Here is a 24,004-nt window from a genome sequence, read left to right on the forward strand (position 1 = left end):
TACCAGAGCAGCCATATCTGTAACAGCTTACACCTACACCTGATCCATAGCACACCCTATGTGTCTACACCAGCCACCTGAGTGAGCACCTTGGATGTTTAAGTGAATGCCAGCGTGCCCGTCCATACCAGTGCCACGGTTAGTAGGCTACAGTGTGTGTCTACAGCAGCAGCCACCTACCTGAGAGAGCCTCCGTAGATGTTTATCTGTATGCCAGAGTAGCCATCCACAACAGTGCGCTGGTCCTCCTCAATTTGGGATCAATAGAGCACCTCTACTCTCCTAGCCTATGCCCATGCCAGAGCAGCACCCATCCAAAGCGGAGCTAAGTGCAGTGGTGTATGTGATCATTTGAGGCGTGAGGGCACGGACCATGGGGATGTATAAAAAGCTCTTTGTGTAGAATTTGGAGGTTTTCAAGTTCATGGATGGGATTTTCATTGCACAATTTCTTTGGATTTTATTACTCAAGCGTTTAATGCATTGCCCAATCTCGTGCCTGGGGGCACATGTACTGTAACTGTTGTTAATACGGGCATCCAGTAGGCCTATCTGAGATTAGGGTTGGGTGGGGTGTTCGTCATTGGGGGGAATCACTTCCATATTTATTGTAGGTATTTCATCATGGAATAATGCTAAAATTGATAGGGGTGTGAGTGGTGTTTGACCTCAATGTCACCCCTGTCAGAGTCACTAACGTGCACTTCTGGCATATCAAGTAACTAGTCAAGCATTTTTGTCTGGTGAGTCGGTCAAGCCTTTGTAGGATTGCTACAACAGGCTTAATGCTTACTTAAGACCACCAATCACAACACAAGTTTGTTATCCTCCTCTGTTTGAATCTTTGGGCCGGGCTTTGGCAGGGCGGTGGAGACTGCAGAATGGCTACGGGCAGCTAACCTTAAACTTGGATTTTTTTCGCACACCTCAGCTGGCAGGTAGCCTGGCTCTCGCGAGACCCCTAGTGCTTCGTGCATCTTCGTTACACTTCGTGAGCTCGCACAGGATCTGCGTGAGAGCCAGGTTAGCTGGCAGGAGCGTCGGAGATGGCCATGGGTCACTCAGCAGACAACTTGAAAAAACTCCCGCACACTGACCATTTCGCTGTTCTTTCTTTAATGGACGTTTCGGTACAAGACCTTCATCAGCAAACTCCGGGTTGGGGGGGCAAAGGGGTCACTTGTCCCGGGCCCAGAATTGGCTCCTCAATACATTGTTAGTACTAGATTTGGGGCCCTTTCAGATTACTTTGTCCTGGGCCCAGAATTGGGTCCTCAATACATTGTTAGTACTTGATTTGGGGCCCTTTCAGATTACTTTGTCCTGGGCCCAGCCAAAGCTGTCAGCGGCCTTGCATACAGTATGGAGGTGAAATGAACATACAATGACCTGCATAATAGGCATGTTTACATTCAGAGCAGCCGACGAGGGGGGACAAAGGGGTCACCTGTCCTGGGCCCAGGAAAATAGAGGGGGCCCATAATTGGGTCCTCATTACATTGATTGTATATTGGGTGGGGGCCCTTTCAGATGACTTTGTCCTGGGCCCAGCCAAAGCTGTCAGCGGCCCTGTTTACATTAGTCAAAGTTAACCTTTTGCATTATATCATGCATACCTCAGCTCCTGGCTCCATGCCACTGGGTTTACATTACTGTAAGTGGGGCCACTTTGACCATATGTTTTGTGACCATTTTAAGTAGGTGCCTCTTTGCCTATATGTTTTCCCACCAAATGAGGTGTTTTTGTGACACCTCTGTGCTTTCTAAAAATATATATTGTTTCTGACAGTAGTGGAGGAGAGACGGGAAAGGAGAGGGGAGAGAGATACGGGGAGGGATTGGCAAATTAACTGGGCCGGAATCGAACCCGGGTCGCCGGCCAAGTAACCCAGTGCTAGGGCACGGCAGGGCCCATCTCTGTGCTTTTGACCTCCATTATAAAGTGCACTGGCTGCATTTGCACCCCAGTGAGACCTGATTTACAGTAGATTTCCTTTAGTCACGACCATATCAGCTCAGCACTCCTGCGTTGGTATGAGACACCTGATGACTCCTGAAGGGGGTTCGTCCAGGTATTGCAATGTCAAGGGGTGGATTCCAATATGCGGACTCCCATCCTCCCTTGCTCACTTGCCTCCTCGTGGCCTTGTGATGACGTCACCGTCAATAGCATTGTATTTCAATATGCAACAAAATCTCAATTCTAATGTAATTTCCTCTTTTGCAAATGGGATAGTGAATGAAGAATAGTCCCCCAAAAATCGTTGTGGCCAAGCTGACAGTGGGGAAACTTAATTGTTTTCTCCACGGAGGCGGAACGTCAGCGAAACGTGAAACCACAAGCACAAAGGAGGGAGGAGGGAGGTAGTCTGCATATTGGAATCCACCCCCTGTCTGGCTGTCTGCCTATGTCTGGCTGTCCACCTGTAGTGTTTTGTGTCCCCGGTAGGTGGCGCCAAAAACAGATCATGCATTGCTCATTAAGTAATAGGATCACAAACCATTGGCAGAGAAGACAGCACCCAGCAAGTTGTCTGGCAAAACCTGCTAGGCTGTTCTGCATTCCACCTTTCTCAGTGTGTAGTATTGGCACAGAGCCACTCAGTTAATATGGTAGCAAACCATATTGTCTATTTTTGCATTACACCTTTCTCGTGTGTAACTAACATATTGACTGTATGCCTTTTGCCTAATAAACATTCGAGCATCCCGTCAGAGCTGTGGAAATGTTGGAATGCGTATGTGTATTTGAAAGCATTTTGAGTCAACTGGTTGTGATATTGTCTTATACATGAAAAATATATTTGTATTGATTGATTGATTGATTGATTGATTGATTGATTGATGTGGTACAACTGCTCTTATTCCAACCAGTCATACAATATGACCTTTCCTCATGGTATGACCCAATAACCTATTGCTACACTGCGTTACGCTTTTCTCACAGTGTCATAAAAGGCATGCTTTAGTCCCGCCCTACAGGATGTGGTATAGTCCTGTCTACACTTCAAAGCATTGAAAAGCTCCAAAACTTCGCTGTGCTGTGAAGTTAGCCATTGCTTTGCAAACCACATTCAGGACTAACTTTTACTCTGAGTTGATGACCGACTTGTTTGGAAACAGCATTTTAAGGGTTAAAATCAAACTACTTAGTGTCTGCTATTTATAGAGATTGACAGCCTGCAGCATATTCCTGTCAACATCAATAGGCCTACATGACATTACAATTAGCAGACCATTTATTGCACATACTGGATTTAACCCCAAGCAGACTCTGTCATTCAAAGAGACTAACGTGACAACACTAAAGTGTTGTTGGGGTGGAGTTATAAAAACAAGCATTCATAGAAGGAAATGGGTTAATAATAGGGAGGACTACACCCTTGTAGCAGATGGGTTAACAGGAATGGCTGTAGCTAGTCCTGTATCAGGTGGGTTAACAGGAATGGCTGTAGCTAGTCTTGTATCAGGTGGGTTCACAGGAATGGCTGTAGCTAGTCTTGTATCAGGTGGGTTCACAGGGATCATGACCCTGGATTTGGAGAAGACGGCGGTTAACAAGGATAATCGTATAGTCTTGTAGCAGGTGCAATGCGGATGACCTGGGCTATAGTCTTGTGGCAGGTGCAACAGGGATGACCCTGGCCTAGCCTTGTGGCAGGTAGGTTAACAGGGATGACCCTGGTCTTGCAGCAGATGGAGAAGGTGAACAAAATGAATGAAAGGGATGCATGCACATCCAACAGGTGCTGGATCAAACAAAGACGTGTAGAATTAGAAGGAAAGTCCGCACACTGTTGCTGCTCACAGATTTATTCGACACACAGCATTTCGACCTCAAATGGTCTTCGTCAGGTCTATTAGACACCTACACTTGACCAAGACAGTGTGAGGTCGAAATTGTTGTTTTGGGGAGCAGCAACAGTGTGCAGACTTTCCTTCTTCTTCTACTCGGAGCAGGTGAACAACACACACTTTCCCGCCATCCTCCCCTGTGACTATGCCCCGGGCATGATGAGGTCCCATTATTGCTCTCCACACACTATTCTCCTGTGGCAGCAGTAGCATGGTTGAGGTCTCCATGGAAAACACTGCTCCCTCGGGTGCTGCTGACTGCTCACATGTAACAGTTAAAGGCAAATTGTGTTCACTGTGCTGTGAGGTGCCATGTGATCACAACGACCAATGTGCACTCTCTGTGCATTAACTGACCTGTCTTTCTCACAGGAGATAATTCAATAGAGAAGGAAGTTACTCAACGAAACCCATATCAGTCTATCCCTACTACAGGAGTTATAGGTGTGCACAGATAGGAACGAGGTGGTGCTAAAACACCGGCCCCTTCGCGCTACTGGACATAAAAAATGGCTTTTGGAAAGTTCCTTTTTTTGTCACAATGTAGTGATCCATGATGACATTTTCAAATAGAAATGCTTGCTGATTAAAACCGAGTGATAATAATGAGAATGTACCACAACCACACACCCCCATGTGCAGAGCACCTGCTCCCCGAAATGTCTGCATGTGCGTAACGGAGGCCAACTAACAGAGTTCGGTGTGGAACGTTAGTAAACCTCCCTCCCGAAGCCTCAATATAGTGTTGGGCTATCGGAGCGGCCCTTTAGCTCAGCGCGCTCGTACTGTGACTCCCATTGCCAAACCGATGTAGTTGATGAGGTGGCAGGTTCGCGCCCCGAGGGGAATGAACTGTGCAGGAACATCTCCGTCACAGTGGTGCCATGACCCGGATGGGAGTGAGGTTTATGGGGGAGAGTGTAACGGAGGCCAACTAGCAGAGTTTGCTGTGGAACGTTAGTAAACCTCCTTCCCGAAGCCTCAATATAGTGCGGTAGCGTTAGGCTATCGGACCGGCCCTTTAGCTCAGCGCGCTTGTACTGTGACTCCCATTGCCGAACCAATGTAGTTGATGAGGTGACAGGTTTGCGCCCCGAGGGGGACGAACTGTGCAGGAACACCTCCCTCACATCTGCACACCACTGACAAGAGGCATTGCATTTACAGTACAATACTGTACAATGGTTGCCCATACACAACTGAAGAAAAAATAAGTTGTCTGTCTGCGCCCACAGTGTCTACTCTACACGCATACTTTAGCCATCTCCACCCACACTTTTACAGTTGCAATGCATGCCATATGAGGATAATGTGGCCGTCTAATGGCCAGTGGTAGTTGGCCATTTACAATGATTTCATTGAAAATGCGCATGTCTCTGTTATTTCACAAGATTCTCTTGGTCTGGCTTTCGGACAAATTATATGACTTAAATTTAAATCCTCCATAGAGAGCATTGGGGCCAACGTGCTAATCTCTGACATCTGACACAGTTATGACACCGTTAGTACTGAGAAATCATCGTTCACTGCAGGACAGACTGGTTCTCTTAGTAGTAGTGTGAATGTAAGGAGTCAATGTCATTTGGGGTCAAAGAGTACATTCCCCATAAGTTATAGCTAGAAATGTGACGTAGTATATATGGGGCGGTCCCATATGATGTCCTCGTTCACTTTCATTCATACAGCGCGTAAACTCGGTTAGTCGGGCAGGCAGTGTCAGAGCTGTAGAGAAAGAGTTGTCCTGAAGCCGTTGACGGCCGCGGACGAGCATGGCTGCTCTACATCCGGGGTTTCGCCGTCACTTCATTTTGCTCAAAGGGTCCTGTGCAGCAACGGGGACGCCATTGAGTGTCGTTGGCGTGTCGACCACTTCCCAGGTAAGTTGATATAATAGGGAGATTAATCAAAGTTGTCTGTCTTTGTCAGCGTAAGCTATCACAAGTACAGTCTCTGAGGATGTAATTTTGCCAGTTTGGGTAATATAAAATCACAATGGTAATGTGAAAAACCGTTAATCATGTGGTAATAGCTAGCGTTTTCAACACGGCGCTTCTGGTTCAACTTTGGATTTGACGTGTTCGCAAAACATCGATGCTAGCTATTACCTTTCAATCTATATTTTAAACGATGACATGTCACATATTTTATAAGATACCGTCCTGTTGTCTTCTGTCAATATCCATACAGTCGTTGTGTTTGATTTCAGAGCTATTTGCTTATCGGTCATTTATAAATAGCTAACGTTTCTAAGCTAGCTGGAAGCTAATGTCAACAAGTTAGTTGATGCACGGAGATCTTTATGCTATCTAACTAGATCCAATAATGGACTACGAGGCATTCAAATGCTGATGTTCATGGCTTCAGGTATTACTTAAGTAGAATTTGGGATTTTTGTGCCATTGAGTGTCTACTGTGTCGTGTGTCACTGTCGAGTCGACACAGACTATCACAAGTACAGTCTCCGAGGATGTCATTTTTGTTGTTTTTGGGTAGCATACAATTGGTGATGTTACCTGCTCATTTCTTGTTAAGCTGACATTAAGCTTACATTACTCGTGTATCTTTACGATAGCTAGATTCACAATGAACTGCGAGGCATTGAAATGGTGATGTTCATGTTGTCATTTTTCTGTTTCGGATCTAGGTTCTAGCAGATTGTTGGTGGAGGACCGCTACAGCAGGCTGGTGCAGACTGGTGGTCGTTGGTGGGAGACCGCTACAGCCATCGGAAGGATTTGGCAGGAGGTGGAGCCTTCTTTGCTTGACTTTTACTGCCAAGGTAGCTTTTTCCCTTCCATGGTTCTTCCCTTTCATTATTGATGCATTTACCTGCAATCCTGAGCCTCAACCTGGTGTATTTGGTGATCACTCTCCTCTTGACATCATGGCAGGATGGAAGGTTTGATTTCACAGTCATGGCCTCTTCCACTAGTTCACTGACTGAGCACTCCATTAGGGCTTCTGATGTCCTGGCCCGGAAACAGCTGCTCAACGTGCTGCAGTAAAGAGAATACATCCGTAGATGGCTGGTGAAGTGCGCCCTCTCTGTACTCCTTCATCTGCAGCAGTGTGGCGTTGTCCGGTACAGCGTCGTCACTGTTCCTTAAGGCAGGCTTACAGGCCGAACACAAAGAGCCGCCTAGTACACCCTTGATGACGTATCCGGCCAGATGGTATAGCACACAGGACTCCGCTTTTGTGAGTGCATTTGGTGGATGGGTGGCTGGTGGTGGTGGTGTGTCTACCAAGTGCTAGAATCATAGCTGTCATCTGTTGTAATTATTCACTTGGTCATAATTGATACCACAGATTCATTGAAAATCACTTCTTTCAATCAGCAGTGACTGGCTGTGAAATATTTAACCGTCCAGATCCAGTTCAACATTTGACTAATATCACTGTTTTTGTCTTTTGTATTCCCATTGAGTTGTGTTACAGGTGGAAATGATTCTGCTCCTACTGCATGAGACTGCTGCTGTTGATGGGGAAGTGCTTTTGCCAGAAAATGGCTTAGTTGCAGGTGGTGGCCTTTCTTGAGTTGCACTGATAAGGTAACCTAACTAACCTTTTGAGGACCCTTACAGTAAGTAATATTATATCTGTGTCTAACATTTTGTATTTCCGGTGATTGAGGTCTTTAGCTGCAAAATGTATAGGACTTTGGTCACACTAGTAGGGCCGGATATATGTGCACAGCAACATAGTTGTCTTTTTTTTGTTTCTATACGCCATCCCAATGGAATTCAAATGAAACTACGGTAACAAGAGAATAAAAGTGCCTTTCAAAACATTCAAGGATCAGAGAGAAGTAATAATAAAACGAAGACACATTAACACATTTTTAACAAAATAAAACGGTAGTTAAAAAGTCCTAAGGAATAGGCTAACTGAAACAAATGAGTTTTTTAGTCTGCATTTGAACTTGGGTAATAAGTCAGGGGGCAGTGCATTCCAGAGCTGAGGAGCAGAGCAACTGAAAAGCTCTATTCCCCATGGTACTGAGATGGGCAGAGGGACAGAGAGGAGGATGGTCGAGGACAAACCGAGGTAGCGAGAGGGAATGGCAAGGCAAGATAGTTGCAAGATTGTGGAATGGCCTGGAAGGTGTGCAGGACAGGAGTATTTTAAGAAGCACAGGGTATTGAGCACTCAGAGACATAGCCAAGGTAAGAATGGAAGACGCCGAACAACCATTCAACAAGTTAATTGAGTCAAGACTGGGTCAAGAAATACCAGAGGACAGTTTTCAAAGGTATGGACTAGTGAAAGTGACTGTTGACAGACAGGGTGTCAAGACAATGGTATTTGTGTCGTATTCGTGGGTAAGCGGTTTAGGGTGTCAGACTCGTAGCCCAAAGGATGCTGGTTCGACTCCAACCCGCCAGGTTGGTGTGGGGAGTATTTAACCAGTGCTCTCCCCCATCCTCCTCCCTGACTGAGGTACCCTGATCATGTACCGTCCCGCCACACGGCGCCATTGGGGACTGCCCCCTTGCATGGATGAGGCAGAAATGCAATTTTCTAGTGTGCAGTGTTCACTTGAATTTTGTGGGAGTACTGTGTCACAGTGAATTTAAATGTATTACTTTAATAAATGTTAATGACAAGTAGAAATGGGCAGCATAGTTGCAATGCCTAGTCTTGCCACCCTTGTAAGATCAGATAACTAACTTTTAGTGTCTGTTTTCACCCTTGTAAGATCAGATAACTAACTTTTAGTGTCTGTTTTCACAGAAATTTGTCTAGCGTGACACTTCTCCACAATCCACATGTAAACAGGCATTTAAAAACAATATGGCCATTGGTCTTGTCCTCTAGGTCCTCTAGGCCCAAGCTGTTAGGGCAGCACAGTACAATAAATTAAGTTGCCAAAAAAAAACTTAAAATATTCCTCTGTGGTATTAAAAAAAATATGCTTTCCATGTAGATGTGTGCATTCTACTGTTCTCCACTTCTGTGAAGCAATACTATAGGATGAGGGTGAAAATGGTGTTTATATATATATTTTTTTCAGCAGCAAGACATTCTAAAAATTTCTTCCAGAAGGGAGGAACGCTAATTATTGGTTTAGCAAAGGGTCCAGAGCAATATTGTCCGCCATTCTTGCTGTGTGATCCATTTAACTTTCCAATAAATGTCCCTCCAGGGTGTGGCCTACCATTTTGGCACTGTACCTTTAAACAAAGTCTTGGGTAGGCTGTTGGCATTCCAACAAATATAAATTGGTTCTAATTGGCCCTAAAATGTGCTTTAGGAAATATACCTATGCCATTATATCTCCTGCATGAAACGTTGATGTAAGACAGAGTCCATCTTTTCATGTTGTTATCGACAAAATTCTGTCAATTCCACTGAGAGTGTAGATGTAGATATCAAGACTCATCAGACTAGGCAACATTTGTCCGATCTTTTAGTGTCGTTTATGGGGAGCCAGTCGAAATTGTTGCCTCATTTTCCTGTTCTTGGCTGACAGGAGAGTGGCACCAAATGTGTTTTTCTGCTGCTGTAACCATTTGCCTCAAGATGTGCTGTGTAATCAGGGATTCTCTTATGCATACCTTTGTTGTACTGAGTGGTTATTTGACTTAATGTTGCCTTTGTATCAGCTCCAACCAGTCTGGCTATTCTCCTCTGCCATCAACAAGACATTTTTGCCCACAGAATCGCTGCTCACTGTATTCCCCCCCTTACCATTGTTTGTTAACCCCAGAGATGGTTATGTGTGAATATCCCAGCAGATCAGTCTTTTCTGAAATATTCAAATCAATCCCTTTCAGCACAACAGCCCATGCCATGTATATAAATAAATCTCTCTCTTTTTTTCTTCTCGTCTGCTCCTCTCTGGTCATAGGTTGATGCTTTCAATGCATTGGAAGTTCCAGCATGTTCCAGTGAATTCCAATTCTTCATGCATTATTGTCCACACACACACACACACACACACATACACACACACACATACACACACACACGTCTTGTCATGTACACAGACATGCCGTTTTATTCATAGTTATTTTGTTTGGGCTGTTTATGTTTCTATTTGGAGTATTTTTTTTTATTTCAAATAAAAGATTGAACCATTCAAGCACAGGTTGTACAGCTGTGGGTTATTTACTTCATGTTCATTGCATCATGTTCATGTTCATTTGCATCCTGCATTGAGTGGTTTGACAGGTCTGATGATGACAGCATCATAAAGGCTGAAATTAACAAATGCTATATTACTGTATGCCTACAACTGGGACATGTTGGGTTTATGTATTTATCTTTTTATGTATTGGAAGTATTTTATCCATTAAAATGTCCTTCTGCTGAATCCAAAACAAATAGACATTATCAAGGGCTACGGACAATTAGCATCTCAATGGTAAGTAATGGAGCTTCCTAGCTAAGATGACGTTTCCCTCCCAAAGTGTAACTGCAATGATATTACCGTATTACGGTACTGACACTTCAATGTTTTTATATGACAATGAAGGCCATAAAATGGCCTACAAAAAACAAAACGAACTCGTTCTTTTGGGGGCGGCATAATCTGATATAATTACCGTTAAAGGACGCTCTCGCTCAATGAAATGTATTGACAGCTCCCGGTGTATAGGACCCTTCTGCGGTGGGCGTAGACTACGCAAACCACGTGACCACTCGTCGGCAAAGATCAAAGGATGCTCCAACTCTTTTCTCTACAGCTCTGGGCAGTGTGTTTCTCTGCCCCCTCTCTACACCCTCACCATCCCACACGAGTTTTGCAAATTGACAGGTAAGCCTGTGTTGTTACAATCTATTTCATTCTCCGATTTTTAAGCTGACCAGATGTGACGCTTTTAGCGAAAAAGTAGCCCAAACATGGCAAAGCGGCAACCGCACCGCTGCCTCGTTTACCCGCATCACCCAGATATCTGTTTTGCCTCCTGAGTATCAGAAGCACTGTTTCGAAAGTTATCCAAAGCTATTTCCATTCTTTCGCTTCTTTGCTATTGCTTTTGCGCTTTCAGCGAAGTCTGCAGCTTAGTTCCGGCCGTACAACTTGAGAGCGGGTTTTGTTTGACAGTGCGCAACTGTCACTTGCCTTAACAAAAGCCCCGTGTCGCTCTCCTCCGAGGGTCCGGAGTGGACAACAGGCCGCGTTCTTACTTTGTTGTAATTGTGTAATAAATTGTAACATAAACAAACAGATTGTGGTTGTCAGCTGCTTAGTGTTGCACAATGCGGTGACTGTGCCAGGTCGGCGCGCGCGTTGCTTGGGGCCAGAAGTCCAAGGAGAGGTCACATATTTTATTTACTACGTCGTTATCTGTTGATCAGAGAATGTTTTACAAATAAACGTTGTCGTCGTTGTGGTACAACAACTCAATCTATACACAATGCTGTTTTCGCACATGTGGAATTGTGTCATTTGAAGGAAAACCTGCATGCGCACCAAGATTTGTCGTAAACTGTACGGGCCCACACGCCCATACACGGGAGTTTGGAAGGAAAACTGAGCCTTATAGAAAAGATGAAGGTTAGCATCTCTTGTATAGAGGTTTAGAAAGAGAAGGAACCTGTCATAATTTGACACTTGCACACTGAGAATCTATAGCTGGTGTTACTGCGCTTGCGCAATGGCTTTGTTTAGTTTCTAATATATTGTGTGTAGACAACGGTCTCTGTGTTATACTCGTTTCGTTTCTCTGTTTGGCTGCTGCATTTATCCCCATTTGTATTCGTTAGTACTATTGAAATGCGCAGTCTGTCTACTACGGCTTCTGTGTCATGGCCAAGTCGCATGCTTCGCCCGCGACCTTTCCCCCAGTTTCCAGTGGCACCGGCAAGTCATGTGATCTCGAGACGACGCGGGGGGATGGGGTGGGGGCAGGGGGAGAGGAGAGGAGGCACTGCTGTGCTGGGAGTTTTAACGAGTGGTGGGGTAGGACCGCCCATATTTTTATATTTTTATATTTTTATAAGGACCGCCACACGTCCTTCAGGCATCACCGAATTTCTTAGGAACTATTGTGTGTGTTTGGAATTACACCAACACATCGATTGATGGTCCAGCACTCATTTCTATTGTTAGATGTCGAAGCCTACTAAAGCCGTTCAATAAAATTCCTTTAGATGAAAACGTTCCATTAGAATGTGGACATGAATTTTGCCATTGTCTGTTCAACCCATTGAGAGTAAATAGAATGGAGGCCAAAATTCTATTTCATTGTTGAAGCCAAGTTGGAGCCAAGGTTGGACCCAAAAAGACCAAAAAATGGCCAAATCCCATTCATTCCTATGAGAGACATAAAACCCTGTATCTCCCTTAAATGCCACTCCAGGGGGATAATTTTTCGCTCAACTAGTAGGTCCCCTTGCTCTCCAACTTACCAGGGTGGTGATTTTTTGTGGTGATGTTTTGTTTTAGAGAGATATTAAAAGTTAAATTGACCAATGAGCATCAGAACATGGTTTGATTGACCGTTAGAAGTCTTGTTGTTGTCCAATCAGCACCTGCGTTTGGCGTTGCTAAGGTGGAATGTAAGTTGGAATGTTCCCAAATCTGGCTTCAAAGCGTTGAATGGCAAATAGCGTTGATTTGGCGTCCATTCTATTTACTGTCAATGGTTCAATCAGCATTCATCTCGTCATTGTCCTCTCTGTGTTTGTCTTGCACATTGGTTCTATTTTCTCCAAGGAAACGATTGTTCTCAGTCAGTTACCATGGCGACGATGTATAGGCCGTTACACCTGACCTGTAATAGTATAGTAGTAGTCTGGTCTGAAAGGCAGGGAGTCCCTGTCTCACCTTAAACCCCTTGCTGACTGATCAACTGTCAGCCCAGTGGTTAATTACTTTGCATGTACTGTAGTTAGTAGACATTCATTCATTCATTCATTCATTCATTCATTCATTCATTCATTCATTCATTCATTCAGTCAGTCAGGCACTCATTCACTCAGTCACTCATCCGTTCATTCATTTACCTTTGCCTCTTACTTTTACTTTTACTTCAGGTCTTAAAAGCTGTCAAACCAGTTGAAAGATGAGCTTGTGTGGCTTATGATTAAAACAGCTCTTTCCTCTCTGAATGTCAAGTCGTCTGAGTGATCCTCAACTAGCTGGACAGGCAGGCTATAGGATAGCATGGGGAGAGAGGATAGCATGTCTTGTCCAACTATTATAGTGTTGTATCTCAGCATTGGCTTGAAGGCAGCACTGCTGTTCTGCTCTGCGCTAACTTAGGTCATGGACAGACTCCCTCATCAATCTGATAACAATAGATGAACAATGAACAAGAAGGCCATGACCCTTAGGCCATGACCCCAACTGAACTGACCGTGCATGTGTGATGTCACACACATGTATACACGCATGCATGCACACTCACACGCACACACAAACACACACACACCGGGTGATGTCCATCTGTGTGTGTTTTTAACAAGACTGTTGTGAACACACACACGCACACACACACACACACACACACACACACACACACACACACACACACACACACACACACACACACACACACACACACACACACACACTGTCTGTTCAGACTTACAATGTGGTCATATCTGACGTGATATCTCATAGAGAGGTAAAGGTAGTTCAAAACACGTGTGTGTGTGTGTGTGTGTGTGTGTGTGTGTGTGTGTGTGTGTGTGTGTGTGTGTGTGTGTGTGTGTGTGTGTGTGTGTGTGTGTAGTCCATCACAGTAAGCCAGAATGGAAGAAGTGCAACCGTTAAGTTACATATAGTGGTTACATTCATATTAACATGTGTGTATGCGTGTGTGTGTGTGTGTGTGTGTGTGTGTGTGTGTGTGTGTGTGTGTGTGTGTGTGTGTGTGTGTGTGTGTGTCTGTCTGTCTGTCTGTCTGTCTGTCTGTCTGCCTGTATATGTGTGTGTGTGTGCATGCTCATGTGTGTACATGCTTGTGTGTGTGTGGGTGTGTGTGCAGTCCATCACAGTAAGTCAGCATAGCAGAAGCGCACCAGGCGGCAACTGTTTAGATACATGTACACGAAGTAGTTACATTCATATTAAAATGTGTGTGTCTCTTTCTCTCTTTCTGTGTGTGTGTGGGGGTGTATGTGTGTGTGTGTGTGTGTGCGTGTGCGTGTGTGTGTGTGTGTGTGTGTGTATGTGTGTGTGTGTGTGTGTGTGTGTGTGTGTGTGTGTGTGTGTGTGTGTGTGTGTGTGAAGTCCATCACAGTAAGCCAGCATGGCAGAAGCGCACCAGGCGGTGGCGTTCCAGTTCACGGTGACGCCCGATGGCATCGACCTGCAGCTGTGTCACGAGGCGCTACGGCAGATATACCTCTCCGGAATACACTCGTGGAAGAAGAGGTTCATACGCTTCAAGGTAGCACACAGACACACACACACACACACACACACACACACACACACACACACACACACACACACACACACACACACACAGTATATACCTCTCCGGAATACACTCGTGGAAGAAGAGGTTCATACGCTTCAAGGTAGCACACACACACACACACACACACACACACACACACACACACACACACACACACACACACACACACACACACACACACACACATAGTATATACCTCTCTGGAATACACTCGTGGAAGAAGAGGTTCATACGCTTCAAGGTAGCACACAGACACACACACACACACACACACACACACACACACACACACACACACACACACACACACACACACACACACACACACACACACACACACACATAGTATATACCTCTCTGGAATACACTCCTGGAAGAAGAGGTTCATATGCACATACACGCACGCACGCACACATGCACGCATGCTCGCACACACGCACGCACGCACAGTCCCTGGTCCATGTTTCTGGTTGATTGACAGCTTGATATCAGATATTTAAATGAAGTAAAGAGCAAAATAACATGTGGAAATAATTAACAGGTGCTGTCGACAGTGTTTCAGTTGTCAATATGAAAGGGGGTGAATTCCATTCCTAATTCTGATGGTTAATTAAACATTTGATAGTCTACAACAGAAAGCAAAATAATAACAAACTTTTATTTGAAATAATGTCAAGAATAAAGGGTCCGACTTCAAACTTGCCAAAACGCAGCCCAGACCATTCTGTCGGGAAAACAGAGTTTCCCGCGGTGACTAGTGTGAAAGCTGTTCTGCTATTCTGCGCTCCACTGTGTCATGTGCTCACGCTGGTACAGCTTCTCTCCTGCGCTATCTGGGGATGTCCCATGAGAGAATAGCCTTTTTGTCACCTAAATGGATGACTAGAAATTGTAGTTCTGTGTATATTAGGATAGTAGTTGTGTGTGTGCTTGCATGCCCACAGGGACCCCGGTTCGAGTCTGGCATGGGTCATTTCCCGATCCTGCCCCATCTCTCTCTCCTAATGGTTTCCTGTCTCCTCTCATACTATCCTATATTATTAAAGGCCAAAAAAGCCCCCAAAAATACTTTAAAAAAAGAAAAAAGTAAAGGGATGCGTGTCACCTATAGCCATATGGGCTGCCAACCATGTTGCATTCACTTTACACATTCTGTCACAGCTTGCACAATAATGGCTATTCATCCCATTGATGTAGCCTATAAAGTTAAATCATTCATGGATTCATGGTGCAGGCGCACATAATGTAGCCAGTCACTCCAAATCACGCTTGGAAAGTCAGTCATCTCATAAAAGCCAAAAACCCAATGTGGATAGCATTTGCATTTGCAGACGTATGACCGGTTTCTCACCACCATGTGCAAGAGATGCAGAAAGACGGATTCCAGTCGTGACACACTCTCCTGAGGAACAAATCTCGGCGCTATCGAATAACCCCTTCTTGCCCGTGTGCCAAACTGCAACCAAGACTTATAAGTAGGTCCGAGTATAACACTGCCGATCTCAATGATCTTACCACTAAACGCGTGTTGAAATAGGCAGCTGAATATAGAATGATGATTCAAACATCACATCCCATCACAAATTAGTATACTCGCTTATGATTGAAGTTGTTTGTTGACCTATGTCTTTGCTGTGTGTGTTTCTGTGTGCGTGTGCGTGTGCATGTGTGTGCGTGTGTGTGTGTGTGTGTGTGTGTGTGTGTGTGTGTGTGTGTGTGTGTGTGTGTGTGTGTGTGTGTGTGTGTGTGTGTGTGTGTGTGTGTTGTGGTATCCAGAATGGCATCATGACAGGTGTGTACCCGGGGAGTCCTACAGGCCTGATGGTGGTGCTAGTGAGCTACATGTCCTCAACGCAGTACGCCAAGATGGACCCCACACTCGGCCTCTTCACAAAGCTCAGCGCACACCTGCCTGTCAGGTACACACACACACACACACACACACACACACACACACACACACACACACACACACACACACACACACACAAGACACAGTCTCTCTCTCTCTCTCTCTCTCTCTCTCTCTCTCTCTCTCTCTCTCTCTCTATATATATATATATATATATATATATCTCTCTCTCCATCTCTTTCTGTAGTCTTGTCTTACTGACTGTAAGTCTGTGCATTGGCAACGCTGTAGTCAGTGAGCCCCCAGCCCACGTGGACACCATTTGTTGTGCATTTGAGCAGCATGAGGTTGAAGTGAATGAAGAGGACAGTTGAGAAACATGTGGCCAGTTGAGATAGTGGAGTGGAGGGCTCTCTAAGGTGCTTCCAGTGGAGCATGATAACAGCTTAACTACTAGTAAATGTGTCCAGTGGACATTCATTACAGGACAAAAGTTATTGCCCAGTCAACAAGGTTTCTGATGAAAGTTATGAGCCAGTTGATAATGTTTCTGATGAAAGTTATGAGCCAGTCGATAATGTTTCTGATGAAAGGCGCTCCCCTTTGTGGCAGCGGCCCAGACAGTGCTCAGAACGTCCGGTGCTGTATTTTGCGTAAATGTTACACTGCTTCAATAGTCACTCATCGTAGTGGGAATATACTGTACGTAAGTGTCTTTTGAATTCCCGTATCTCTCTGCGGTTAGGAGAGGGTAGTGGTGGTGTCAGGGAGGGCATTGTGGGTTTAGCAGCAGTTCTAGGGGCGGCATTTTGTAGAAGCGTGTTTATCAGACGTGTTATCGCCTTTATGGCAGTAGTAGAATCACCTGAGGAAGTCCCAGCTCCCGAATGGAGGACAGTGCGTACACGGAGTAATGAAGCATTTTTTAAAATCCCATTTTGCTGTTTAAAAATATGTCTCAGTTGGACTGTGTGTATACATTATAAATAATTCACTGATTCTTGACATTTTGACAAAAAACGGTCCCACTCATAAAAATTGTGTTGAAAATATTTGCCATTTTCTTCAACAAAAGAATCCAGGTAATGATCAAGGTCAGTTAAACAAATGTATATGTTTCAAAAGTTTAAAAGTTTTGTAATTTTATTGTATTTCATTATTGTATACTTCCCCACCCCCAATAAAACCGGCTGTTCTAAGCACAGGCATAATCATTTCATTTGACTAAAAATGAAAAACTCACTGATGGAATTGAATAATATGGCCATTGCATGATATATATATATATATGCCAAAATTTTAAAGAAGTTAAATTAAGTTAAAATTAACTATTATTTTCTGGATGCTCAAAATGTGTCCCACATATTCGACATATTCGTCACCACCATCAGATCAGATTTAAAAACATAAATTCAGGCTTGCAAAAGGCTTGGACAAATGACTAATGTGAACAAACTGTGCATATTATAATGCTATTGTAACGCTATTATAAGACTATTACAAGACGTTTTTTGTCACCTCCGTCAGATGGCACCACCATCAGATTTTTTTGTCTGATGGTGGTGACAAAAGCCTGCAAGTGCTCCTCAGTGGAGGTTCAGTAGAGGCTAAAGTGTAATAACAATGAATGCTAATTTGTCTTATAATGTTATAGTTATCAGCACAACGCACTCACATGAGGAACAACCCTCTCACAACCGTCAGATTGTTGTCACCAATGTCACCAACATCAGACAGAGTTTTACGTGTTTTTTTCTTCTTCTTCATTTTAATTTAAAAAATCCACTTTTTTACTTTTAATTGTATCAGACAGTGTTGACAAGAACATGCAACAGCCTTTTAGGAAAAAAAATATAGGGAGGCTGTTCCAATACATGGCTGCACTGCTCACCTTTCTCTATGATAATATACTTCTGTATTTTGGATTCGATTTTTCTTTCAAAATTAAAACCTGTTTTAGCCACATTCCCAAGAATCAGTGAATGTTAAAGTAGGTGAGAGGTCGCCATACTGTGTGGTTGTGGGAGCAGGTGCTGTTGTGTAATGTCTCTGCTGTGTTAGTTAGTCCCAGAGGGGGAGGGGGCCTCTTGGGATTAGCCAATAGCATCCTGTATTACTTTCACAATATGATATAATGATGACTTTTCAACAATATGACACAATACAATATGGAAATGCAGTATTGCACAATAGAATCTGACATTATTCAGGTTTATTCAGGTTCTCGTCATGTTTGGAACTTAACAATATTGTGTAGCCTCTTACTGCAGATGGGGTCGCCGGCGGGCCTATTCACTTTTTGCTGAAAATACTCAACTACATCATAACAACATTGCTATGACAGTACTGAGAGCCTTAAGTAACAGATTAAGACATAGCCTTTACAATTTTGGTGACAGTAAAGTTATAACATAGGCTCTGCGCTAAGGGGTTATGTACAGAACGAGAGGTCCATGAGTAACCCTTGGTTGTTTTATTGCTGACGGGACGATGGAGAAGTCTTCAAAGGAATCTTTGTGTTTTACAGTAAGAGTGGAGGAAGTAGTTCCTCTCCAGACGCTCCAAGTCAAAGTACACACAGCGTGTCACTTGAGATTAGTTAACTGTACTGCAAGTGTGTGAGGAGCGTGTTGGCATGAGTGTGTGTGAGGAGCGTGTTGACATATTAACTAAACCAAACTAAAGTGTTCCTCACAGCAGGGCTTCCCGTCTGTAATTCTCATCAGAGATTCTTTAAGTATATAGAGATATGCCAACATAATAGGTTTCTATGGGCACCTAACATGACCAGGTTCCGGTCTGCCTAAAGGAGCGTGTCATAATGCTCCTAGAATGAATAGAACAGTCCTTAGGTCTGCCTAGGTCTGCCTAAAGGGGGATCCCCCCCCCCCTCCGCCTTGCGACAATAGAACCCGGAAACAATGGGCCAATGGAACCTCTCTCTCTCTACTCTCTCTGTTCTCATCACATGTTCCTATAGGCCTCAAGGCCACTGGGCCCTGTGTGGCTGAGCCTTGCTCTGTGCATTGCAACACTGTCTGCAACCTATAGATGCTACGTATGAATGGAGGTTGATCCGTAGAAACACGTGTGCCACTGCAGCCAAAGGGCAGTGGGACAGCGAGGCAGGTAGACAGGGTGACAGCAAGATGAGAGGTGACAGCGGGGCAAGGCAAAGGTCATAGCATGAAGGTCAGAGGGTGAAGGTGACAGATAGGCTGGTTGACAGAGGGACAGGGTGACAGAGGGAGGGCGGGGTTAACAGGGGAGGGTGGGGCTAAAGATATGGTGATGGCGAGGATGAGGAATGAGGTGATAGTGAGGGTGACAGGGTGCAGGGAGGCTGCTAAGGTTTTGGAGGTCCTAAGCATGACTGGTCAGGAGGCCCCCCTCATAATTAAATAATAATAGTAATGTTTGTTTAGCCAATCTCAATTTAGGAGGGTCCAATTTTGGGGGCAAAGTGGTTGAAGCCCTAAGCCAGGGATGGCAAACTCAGGCCCGGGGGCCAAATTTGGCCCGCGGAGCCATTTTATTTGGCCCGCGAGATCATTTCAAATGTGTATCACAATTGGCCCCAATACACCATTAATGTTTAGCGTAACACAACCTACATGAAATTTGCTGTGTCACAAGATGTGCAGACATATTTGAACTGACAAATATGATAGGAAAGAGTGTGTGTGGAATTTAACTACAAGTATGAGGTGCATGCATGCACAATTTTAGTTCATTTCTTAAAATAATTGCTGAGTTCGGCCCCCGACTTCGTTCCAGATTTTGATTTCGGCCCTCAGTCAATTTGAGTTTGACAGCCCTGCCCTAAGCGCTCTGCTTACTCTGCTTATGCCTAGTGGCGGCCCTGACAGGGTGCCAGCATGGAGGTCAGAAGTCAACAGATCCCACCTTCTCTAGGTCCCCTGAAAATATGTTATGTCTTAATTGTATTGCAAATGCAATTTCTAAGATTTCTTAACAAAACATGTCATATTTCATGTGAAACTGCATAATATTAAAAATATTTTGGGGGCCGTATAAGACTGCCTGAAGGGCTGTAAACGGCCCTCATGTCATAGGTTCCCCACCTCTGCCCTATGTCATGCTGACTTAAGGTCTCTGAACTCCCTATGTCATGCTGTTTTTTTCCTCTATAGTCCTAAGTCATGTCATGTAAATCAGGTGGCTGTTGGCCGCTCTGCTGTTTGCTTTGACGTGGCGTGTCAGAGTGATGTCACATATCTGGGCCAGGAAAGCCGCCCCCACTCTAGAAAATCAATATGTCAGTACAGTTCGGTCAGAGAGACTGGATCTGTTATACTCTTAGAATCTCTAGTTCAGTATTTTCCTGCAGAGTCTCTATTATAAGCTTGTTGGTACCAAACTGTAAGGCCAAGCAAGGCAAGTTTATTTATATAGCGCATTTCATACACAGGTGCAACTCAATGTGCTTCACAAAGTTAACAAATGTAAATGAAAGGAAACAGGGAAGAAAGAAGGAAATAAATTAGAGTCAAAAAACATTTAAAACATTAAGATAAAGCATAAGGTAAAAATTAAATAAACATAAAAATAATAATAATAAAAAAAGAATGATATGTAATTTAAGCTAGGGGAAAGCATCTGAGTAATAACCAAGACTTACGTTGGCTGTGACTCTCAGTCATATCATGACAGCAATGTTATGACGTTTTCTTGTTTTGATCCCATCTGCACCAACAGTAAGCTATTTGAAATACTGGAGCTGGGCGTAATGTACTGAACAGTGGATGAAAACAGACCTAGCTGGATTAAATCCTAATTGTGGCTTGTCCCATAAATCACAGGTTTTCTTGTAGTCAGTGACCTCATCAACTTAGAGTGTGGCTTCTTGTTTCTTTTGTTTACAAGTGGAAGCAGCATAGACACAGCAATTATAAATATGTATAAATGCTTTTTTATGGAAACCCAGTCCATCATGCATTTTAATGAGGAATATTGATCTTGTTCTAAGTAATTATGGCATAGTTATTACATTCAAATTACATTCATATGCTTCTTCTTCTTCTTCTTCTTCTTCTTCTTCTTCTTCTTCTTCTTCTTCTTCTTCTTCTTCTTCTTCTTCTTCTTCTTCTTCTGCTCATCCATAATGCTGCTCTTCTATATATAGCTGAGCTTGCATTATTGTCTCTCTCTCAAGAGGCGTGTATATAAGGGTGCATTATTTATTGTCTCTCCATAGGCATGTATAAGAGGGTGTATAATTTTGTCTCCATAGGCGTGTATATAAGAGTGTGCATTATTGTCTCTCTATATGTGTGTATATAAGAGTGTGTATTATTGTGCCTCCATATACTGTACATGTATAAGAGTGTATATTCTTGTGTCTCCATGGGTGTGTATGTAAAAGTGTGTATTCTTGTGTCTCCATAGGCATGTATGTAAGAGTGTGTATAATTGTGTCTCCATAGGCGTGTATAAGAGTGTGTATTGTTGTGTCTCCATAGGCGTGTATAAGAGTGTGTATTGTATTGTTGTGTCTCCGCAGTAAGTACATGTCAGACGACAGCCAGCGGGTGGTGGGCGGCGTCCTGGTGGGCACGGGGCTGTGGGTCACCGTCATCTTCATCATGAGGAACGTGCTCAGGTGCCTGCTGTCCTGGCACGGCTGGATGTACAACAAGCACGGACACATGAGCGTCACCTCCAGCATATGGATGGTGAGTACAGTACTGGCACACGTCTTGTACTAGGAGAACCAGTCTAGTATTTGAACACACATAGGATACAGTACATGAGCATCATTCAGCATATGCATGTTCAGTAGTACAATAGGGCACATTTAGTACTAGAACACACACAGGACATTTGGATTGAGCATTTGGATGTGAGTAGGCGTACTAGGACCAGTCTAGTACCAGACACTAGACATGTGTAGTACTAGGACACACAAAGGACAGGTTTACATCAGTATGGGGGCACACCTAGTATCGTAGGATGAGCATCTGGATGGTGAATAAAATGCTTCAGACTAAATGTCCTTTTTGAATATGTATATATGGCAGTGTTTAGCGTTTAACCCCTCTCTGCTTCTGTCTAATGTGGAGAAAGACAAAATAAGGCCATACCAGAGACGGTTAAAAGGCAGGGTTGGGGGGGGGGCCTGCATGCCATTTCCCAGTCCCACCCCGTCTCTCTGTCCCACTCGCTTCCTGTCACCATCTCAGACTGTCCTATCAAATAAAGGCATAAAAGCCCCTAAAAATATATATTTTTTTAAAAAGAGGCAGGGTTAGAACCTAGAAAATCCTTAGCCATACATACTGCATGTATGTCTACATGCAACGACCGTCTCTCTGCTCTGGGCAGCTTGGGTTCACAGGCTCACAACTGTGCTGTTTTAATATGCCTGGTAATGTAATATAATATAATACAATTAGGGCTGGGACATTAATGCATTAATTTTGATTAATTAATCACGCGATTCGATTAATTAAATAACGTGATTAAAAAATTAATCGCAGTATAATATAGCTACATAGTTCTGGATTAGACCAGTGGAGGCCAGTATTACGCCTGATGGTGAACAGCCTGCTGAAATTGAGAAGAGTTCTCTCTTCTTTTAAAAATGAATAATATCTTTAGATTAAGCTTATTTATTGTAATTATTCAAATTTTTCACTGTTCCCAAGTCAGATATTTAAATGCGATTAAAATGCGATTAATTCGATTAATTAATTTCAAAGCCTATAGATTAATTCGATTAAAAATTTTAATCGAGTCCCAGCCCTAAATATAATACAATATAATATAATATAATATAATGTAATGTAATGTAATGTAATGTAATGTAATGTGATGTCTCCCCTGTGTTATGGTGCAGTTCCTGGTGCGGGTCTTCTCTGGGAGGAAGCCCATGCTGTACAGCTTCCAGAGCGCTCTGCCCCGCCTCCCCGTACCAGCTGTCAAGGACACCATGCAACGGGTAAGATGAATCTTTTCAGCTCCGTTTCCTTCTCCATCCCTCTCTCCTTCTCCATCTCTCTTGCTTCCTTCCTTCCCTGTCTGCTCTGCCTCCCCATACCAGCTGTCAAGGACACCATGAAATGGTGATCTCTGCTTTTACTCTCTCTCTCTCTTTCTCTCTCTCTCTCTCTCTCTCTCTCTCTCTCTCTCTCTCTCTCTCTCTCTCTCTCTCTCTCTCTCTCTCTCTCTCTCTCTCTCTCTCTCATGTCTTGGTATTTTTTGCCTTCCAGTCAGATGTTGCTTCACACAAACAGGCATATTGTTCTTTCAGAATCTGCTGCTCTCAGTTAAAACTGGAGTGGGTGTGTGACTACTGTGCTATCATGTGGCCTTGCCCATATACACAGATGGCTGATGTCCTCACAGTAAGCGCTGTCCCTCTTCTTCAGGGAGATACAGCTGACAGAACAGCAGTGTGACTGTGAAAAAAGCTTACACATGCTGTGTGTCCTGGCCACATGCAATACACAGTGTGATCAAACACAAGTGCACCTCCAATGATTCTTGAGAACATACAAGGCACACAGCAGACAGAGGGCCAGTGTTAGTGAATAAAAGCTCTTTTATAGGGAGCGGTGATCTGAAGGAGAACCACCTGCTGTGGGAGTACGTTTCAGCAAGCTCAGGCACCTCACAGTCTCTCTGCATCACCAACTACTCCCACTACTCCTCCATCTCACACAGTCTCCTACAGCCCCTCGGTACATCACTGGGTACTGATTCTGAGAAGAAGTGGGCAGCTCAACTACAGATGAATGGGTGGTCTTGCAACTGGTTTAAGCGGTGAAAACCAAACTACAATCTTGAATATGAAGCTTATGGTGGTGATTTATTTAACTCCCATCATCACTCAGTACTCAGAATACAACTCAATACAACCCTGTGAAATCCCGTGGTGACTTGTGCACTGGTTCCG

At 43.9% G+C, this 24,004-nt stretch overlaps 1 protein-coding gene across 2 annotated transcripts in view; it reads left to right on the top strand.

The window, feature by feature from the left end:
• Positions 1-10,549: 10,549 nt before the first annotated feature.
• cpt1ab (carnitine palmitoyltransferase 1Ab (liver)) overlaps positions 10,550-24,004 on the top strand; it is a 41,602-nt gene continuing 28,147 nt past the window's right edge. For both annotated transcript variants that reach the window (XM_063197536.1, XM_063197535.1), the window contains exons 1-5: positions 10,550-10,615; positions 14,042-14,201; positions 16,011-16,153; positions 21,611-21,782; positions 22,946-23,047. In XM_063197536.1, coding sequence (XP_063053606.1) covers positions 14,061-14,201; positions 16,011-16,153; positions 21,611-21,782; positions 22,946-23,047 — 558 coding nt within the window. In that variant the 5' untranslated portion in view covers positions 10,550-10,615; positions 14,042-14,060. The remainder of the gene's footprint in view (positions 10,616-14,041; positions 14,202-16,010; positions 16,154-21,610; positions 21,783-22,945; positions 23,048-24,004) is intronic.

The sequence above is a fragment of the Engraulis encrasicolus genome, chromosome 4 (assembly GCF_034702125.1).
Source record: "Engraulis encrasicolus isolate BLACKSEA-1 chromosome 4, IST_EnEncr_1.0, whole genome shotgun sequence".
NCBI lineage: Eukaryota > Metazoa > Chordata > Actinopteri > Clupeiformes > Engraulidae > Engraulis > Engraulis encrasicolus.